This window comes from Camelina sativa, chromosome 2, assembly GCF_000633955.1.
Source record: "Camelina sativa cultivar DH55 chromosome 2, Cs, whole genome shotgun sequence".
NCBI lineage: Eukaryota > Viridiplantae > Streptophyta > Magnoliopsida > Brassicales > Brassicaceae > Camelina > Camelina sativa.
In genome coordinates, this window is record NC_025686.1 from 9,948,417 (window position 1) to 9,955,024 (window position 6,608).

The 6,608-nt window shown below is 39.6% G+C and overlaps 1 protein-coding gene across 2 annotated transcripts in view; it reads left to right on the forward strand.

Moving 5' to 3' along the window:
• The window catches only part of LOC104721375 (probable protein phosphatase methylesterase 1), a 3,585-nt gene extending 822 nt beyond the window's left edge, over positions 1-2,763 (forward strand). The window contains exons 2-13 of one of the 2 annotated variants that reach the window (XR_002034792.1): positions 44-128; positions 222-292; positions 429-543; positions 644-723; positions 1,015-1,099; positions 1,187-1,267; positions 1,559-1,653; positions 1,741-1,791; positions 2,034-2,125; positions 2,229-2,301; positions 2,373-2,450; positions 2,529-2,763. Coding sequence is in view for 1 of the 2 variants with exons in the window: in XM_010439345.2 (XP_010437647.1) it covers positions 44-128; positions 222-292; positions 429-543; positions 644-723; positions 1,015-1,099; positions 1,187-1,267; positions 1,559-1,653; positions 1,741-1,791; positions 2,045-2,125; positions 2,229-2,301; positions 2,373-2,450; positions 2,529-2,570 (937 nt within the window). In the remaining variant the exon portion in view is untranslated. The remainder of the gene's footprint in view (positions 1-43; positions 129-221; positions 293-428; positions 544-643; positions 724-1,014; positions 1,100-1,186; positions 1,268-1,558; positions 1,654-1,740; positions 1,792-2,033; positions 2,126-2,228; positions 2,302-2,372; positions 2,451-2,528) is intronic. The other variant, XM_010439345.2, reaches the window with a different exon arrangement.

Here is a 6,608-nt window from a genome sequence, read left to right on the forward strand (position 1 = left end):
TTGATAAATTGAAATTTTTTTTTTTTTTTTTTGTGGGATTCAGGAGTTCGTCGGAGAAGTATTCGCCTGTAGAGTGGACAAGCTATTTTGATAAAGAAGATGATGTATCAATCACTGGATCTGACGATGTAACGCTTTAATGAATTGCTCTCTCAAGTTTCTCCAGAACGTTTTAGTTTTGTTCTCTCTTTGGCTCTCTAATGGAGTGTGTATCGTTTTAGGTGTTTCACGTATATATGGCTGGAACTGAAGGACCTGTTGTATTTTGTCTTCATGGTGGTGGATACTCTGGGTGAGTGTTTTTTTTGATTCTTGGCTCTTCAGGTTAACTTCACTGATGAGAGAACTCGCTGAATATGTGTATGTATGGAACTTACTACTTAGACAGGCATGAAGAATATAATAGTTTCATCTGTTCTTCTTGCTAGGCTTTCGTTTTCTATAGTGGCAAGTAAAATCAAGGAGAAAGCAAGAGTGGTTGCCATGGACTTGAGAGGACATGGTAAATCGGTTTCAGAGAATGAATTGGATTTATCGCTCGAGGTATAACGTTTTTACTAGTCTGGATTTCCTCGTTTGATTTTATACATTAGCTGGTTGGTGTTTGAAAATTGAGACTGATGTAGTAAGATGGGAAATGCAGACAATGAGCAATGATGTTTTGGCTGTGATTAAGGAATTGTATGGAGACTCTCCTCCAGCTATTGTGCTAGTTGGTCACAGGTTTTTTTCTTTTTCTTTTTTGATCTGTTTCATAAAGTGTAAACGGAGTGTGCCTGGGAATATCTCTTACACCTGTAACATATCTGATAAAGTTTAAGATTTTAGTTGTTTACGATCAACTTGGTACAATGTTTCGTATACTGAACCTATGATTATGACTTGAATTCTTTAAGGAATAAATGTGGGCTCCCTTTGGTACATGATTGTAGTGATAGACGCATGCATAAATCTGTAGGAGAAAAGTAGTGTAATACAGTTTTCATGAATTGGTTTCATGTTATTAACATACAGCATGGGAGGTTCGGTCGCTGTGCAAGTTGCTGCAAACAAAACATTGCGTAGTTTGGCTGGGCTTGTCGTTGTGGATGTTGTTGAGGTTTGCTTTTTTTATGGAAAAGTCTCAGATGTTTTTCATTTGGTCTGCACTCTTGTAGATTAACTGATCAAAGCGCTTTCATTGCAGGGTACTGCTATTGCCTCATTGATTCACATGCAGAAAATTCTTTCAAACAGAATGCAGCATTTTCCTAGCATCCAAAAAGCAGTAAGCAACTTTTAAACACTTGGTTGAATGAATACACAAACAAGACATCTAGCAATTTTATGTGTCGTATTATGGCATTAATATATAGTGTTTTACTTCTGGTCTTTCGGCTGTGTGATATTTTCTTTTGTTGAATCATTGGTAATGAAAATTTTGGCCTTTCAGCTTCCAAGGCTCCCCTCATTGCCTTGAGATCTTTAGATTTAGCTAAAGCTGCAAACAACTATTGATTATTTTATAGTAAAGTTTTGTTGGGTTTGCCATCTCTAAAGTAATGTATAATTTATGCAGATTGAATACAGCGTTAGAGGAGGGTCCTTAAGAAACATTGATTCTGCTCGTGTCTCCATCCCAACAACCCTCAAATATGATGATTCAAAGCAGTGGTGCGTATCTCTGTTACTGATAGTAACCATTTTGAGGTATTCACATGTTTGCTTCCTAATGACTGGAAATGAACTTTTTTTGTCCAGCTACGTATACCGGACGCGCCTAGAGGAAACAGAGCAATATTGGAAAGGCTGGTATGACCCTCACTACCCCTTGTTTTCGTTCAGTAAATCACTGAGCACAACACAGAGAATCTTGGCCATATTTGGTCACCCTGAGATCTTATAAGTAATCTATCATCCATATGTAAACAAATGCTAAGGCTATTAGGTTGTTGGTACGGTCGAATAACAAGAGTTATTAGTGTCAACAGCTAGTCTTGTGAATTCGAGTGTAAACATATACCTCTCTTTGACAGTTTATGATTCGATGTTAGTTGCCTTGCAGGTATGATGGTCTCTCGGAGAAGTTCTTGTCATCTCCTGTTCCAAAACTCTTGCTATTAGCTGGAACTGATAGGTTGGACAGGTAAATCTGTTTTTGTCCCTCTGGAACTCTGGCTAAGGTCTCAACTTGTGTTGGATCGAAATCTTTAGCCTGTCGTAATAATGGTGTCGTTAAATTGGATTAGGACCCTCACAATTGGTCAAATGCAAGGAAAGTTCCAGATGATCGTGGTCAAACACACTGGACATGCCATACAGGTAAAAATGCGATTGCCTAATGATTCTTACATTTGAGTCTTTTTGTGCAATGATGATCTACGTGGATGCAGGAAGATGTACCGGAGGAGTTTGCAAATCTAGTTCTGAATTTCGTATCACGTAACAGAATTGGGCCTAATGGTGTTGAGGTTTGTGTCAGTGTTGTGTATCAATATCAATTTGTTTTAGTCTTCAAAGTCTGATTATATATTCCGTTTACTTAACAGATACCAGGAATGTGGAAACCTTCACAACAGCCTAAGACTTGAATCAGCCGTCACCACCACCAGACAATGCCAAAGCCGTCGTGTGTTTTTCACTTGTTACGCTGTGTCAGCTTATGAATAACAAAAACAATCTCTAGCTCGTGTTATTGGATTGGACAATACAAGAAAATCAAAGTAAAAAGATCACCTTCGATATTTTTTCAATAATTCAGTTTTATGCCCGTACGTTTTTAGATTTTGATCAAATCCTGAAATGATTCAGTCGAACCACTGAAATTAAATTAATAGGTCAGTTTCTGTTTTTTTTTTTTACTTTTTTATTCATCTTTCTTCTGAGTTCGATCGATGATTGTTCTCGAACGTGGAGGCTTTTTCTTTTTCAATTTTGCATGATATACATATATATATCTCCTGATCTAAGTCCGCCGTTTGATTTCATAGAAACCGGATCGGTCTCATCATGAATACCAAAGAGGTTAGATGTAGAGATGCACTTAGCTCCCTTCCAGATAAGATCCTGGACCAAATCTTGTCCTTGCTTCCCATCAAACGAGCTGCTTCCACATCAATTCTCTCCAAAAGATGGAGGGATCTATTCACACTCATGATTTCATCTCAAGACCATCTCAAGTTCGATGACTCAGATGTCTTTTATCCCAACGAGGGTAGTAATATTAACAGGGACGATGCTCAGGACAACTTCAGGGCTTTCGTTGATTCAACGCTGTCTCTGCAACAAGACGGCGGTGATTGCAACAACAACTCCTCCTTAAAGAAGTTTTCATTGAAATGTCGGGATGATTTTGACCACTTGATGTCTCATGATGCATAATGAATGCCTTGGAACGAGGCGTCTCAGATCTTGATCTGTGCATTATGATGATGCCTTTGCCTTTGTTCAACGATACTTCAAACGACTTAGGACTTTTCTTCCTTGCAGTGTCTTCACAAGCAACACATTGGTCAAGCTTACATTAGGAACAAGGATTTGTATCGGACATTGGCCTAGAGGAGAATTTGGCCTTCCTGTGCTAAATAGTCTCTTCCTTTATACAGTTTGGTTTGCATACATCGATTTTTCTGATTTCACAATTCGTTCTTTCCCTGTGCTCAAGGAATTATACATACAACACAGTTACATTGATCATCCAAACGTTAAGAGAATCACGATTCACATTGATTATCATTCCCGTCCTCCTACTCCCCCAAACCGTCCCCACGGCCAGACTAACCGCGGACCGGCGCACGAGGGCGTCAAAGTGAGGTCGACAGCCCGTGATCCGGTCGAGGTTCCACCAACGAATTAGGTTCCCCGTCCAGTCCACCAGCCACCATCTACCCGCTACGCATATACCTCCGGCTTTTCAACCTTTAGCGCATGCGCGGCGTTGTGCTGACCCGGACTAGGCCATTTAATTTTCCACTTGTCCAATTATATATAGAAAATATCACGATTTACTTATGTATAAGGTTTTCATTTAAAAACGAAATACAAAGCAAATAAAGTTGGATCCATTTTTTTTTATTTTTATGAAATGCATGTCAAAGGAAACAAGGATTTTTATTTCAGCAATCACACAGCATAAAACATCCTATCCGGTTTTTCCTAGCTGCCCAACTTTACCCACTTACTTTCCCTGCAAGAAAACAATAATGGAGAGGAGTGAGTAATCCACGATTACTCAGTGAGTTAGGTGACTCTCTAACATGCAGTCCTCTTAATCCAACTACCCCCAACACCAACTACCCACAACAACAATCAGAATCGCGCAATGCGGAAGCGATTAGCAAGCAAGCAAACAAAAAAACAAACAAGCAACAACACACAACATGAAAGAACTAGAAATGACTCAAAAAAGACACTTCTAGACTCATAGCCACCATAGGCCATCTCCACACAACTCCCAAAACTCAAGAGAATGAAAGTACTAGTGATGCTACCACCTTAGGTACACACTATACTTCATCTCACACACGCGACCTATGGCCCAATGACCTTCTGTCCCATCTCCCCAATCCACACCGCGTTGAAACCACAAAGGCTACCAACCGGATCACCACACATTTGTATCGCATGCAATAGATCGGACTAGTCTCTCACTAGACACCAATTGTCCAAGCCATGAGACCGCGTAGGTTAACTCGCCGGAACTCCACATTCACTTGGGGACAGAAGTCGATTGCTAGTCCAACATGACACATGAGAACTAGCTAGACAAGTACTTAATCTAAGTCTACCGACGCAAAGAATTAAGTACTTAATTTACAAACAATTTCAAGCAAAAATCAAGCAATGCAGGCAAGAAAAACAAACAAGAAATTCACCAAAAAAAATCTTAAAATGCAAGAAATAAATTATTCAAGCATTTAAGACAACATCCACATGCAAGCAACCAATTTAATTCTCAAGAAATATTAAGAACAATTTCTTAATTATTTTCCTTGACATGCAAGTAATGCTAACCCATTTTCCTCCCAATTTTATCATGCATGCTACTCAAATTAATTCTCAAAAATTATGCAAGAAAAATTATTGCATTTTCCACTCTTCTCCCACTTCATTTTTCTTCCCTAACCGGTTGAAAAATTCATAGAAGGATGCATGCATGATCATCCATTTCAGATATGATCTTGCATGCAACCCAAATCACCCATTTCTTTATGCATGCATGATCTTTTATCCCCAAATAAGACTATATGCAACAATAAATGTATGCATGTTAGTCTACTCTCCAGATCTTAACTTGTTGCCATGTAGATCTAAAAGATAAATATGCAACAATCAAGAATCAAGAAAGACACAAGAGCTACCAAGCTCATGTACTCTCTATGTACACACCAAACGCAAATCACAACAACTCTAAAGTCATAACCTCAACTCACAGTGATTTAGGCAGAGAATTGACTAAGTCGAGCTCCACCACCACACCGCAATCCGACAGCGCTCCGCCTCCTCTTCCTCCTCTAGCTCCGACGAGCTTCTTCCTCTTCCTCCCTTGGAAGTCTCTTGATTTTTCTTCAAGAATGGTTGAGAGAATTTTTTTTGCAAAAGTTTAGTGTTTGAGAGAGGCTTTGTCGAAAATGAGAGACCAAAGAGGCTATTTACAGGACCAAAAAATTGTTGAGACGGGGCTGGCTATTTATAAGCCCTTGGTCGAGCTCTCTGTCTAGGCAAGTGGCAATTTGTGTTTGAAAAGTGGCAGAAATTCTGTATGCAAAAAGCTTCCAGTCTCACTCACTCGCGCGTGCATCTCACTCTCTGGCGAGAGAGCATGCGATGGCGACACGTGGCGTCTCACAACTCTTGAGAGACCTTTTCACTTCCTCCAACCTTCCCGCGTCTCCCTTGCGTCCCAAGCTCCCGCGCTTGTCCGCAAAAAAATCAAAAACTGTGCATTCGCAGTTTATTTCCTCGTCATTCCCCGGTCCTTCCGACCGTGACTTCCATCTTTCTCGTCCATTCCCGGACTTCTCGTCCGTAACTCTGGCTCCTCTTGTCCATGACCTCGGACTTCCTCATCCATAACCTCGGACTTTTGCGTTTGTCTCCGGACTTTTTGTCCGTGACTCCGTCCACTCTCATACATCTCCGGACCTTGCGTCTGTGGCGCCAACCACTCTGGTCTTATGGTCATTTGACGTCCGTTTCTCCACGGCCATTTTCCTTCTTAGACCATTTATTTGACTTGGTAACTTCTCTTGCAAGTCACCCGTTCAATCTTCGGCATTTTAACCGAACCGATCCGAACCGAACTCAAACCGACCCAAACCAGATCCAATCCTACTCTCAAATCATTTGATTAAGTTTTTTCTCAACCCAAACGGTTCGGTTTGGTTTGGTTTAAACCCAAACCGAACCGATAATCCAATGTGCTTTTTATTAACTAATTTAATTAATTATATTCATAATTTTTGTATAATATGTAATCATAATCTTATATTCTTTATGAATTCATTTATGTTAAATTAGATTTAGTTATATCTAAAACTTTAACCCTATGTTTTAAAGAGTAAAATTGTAACTAACTCAATAAAAAATTAGACTTTTCTATCTTCTTATGTTGTTTGGTTTGTTTCATT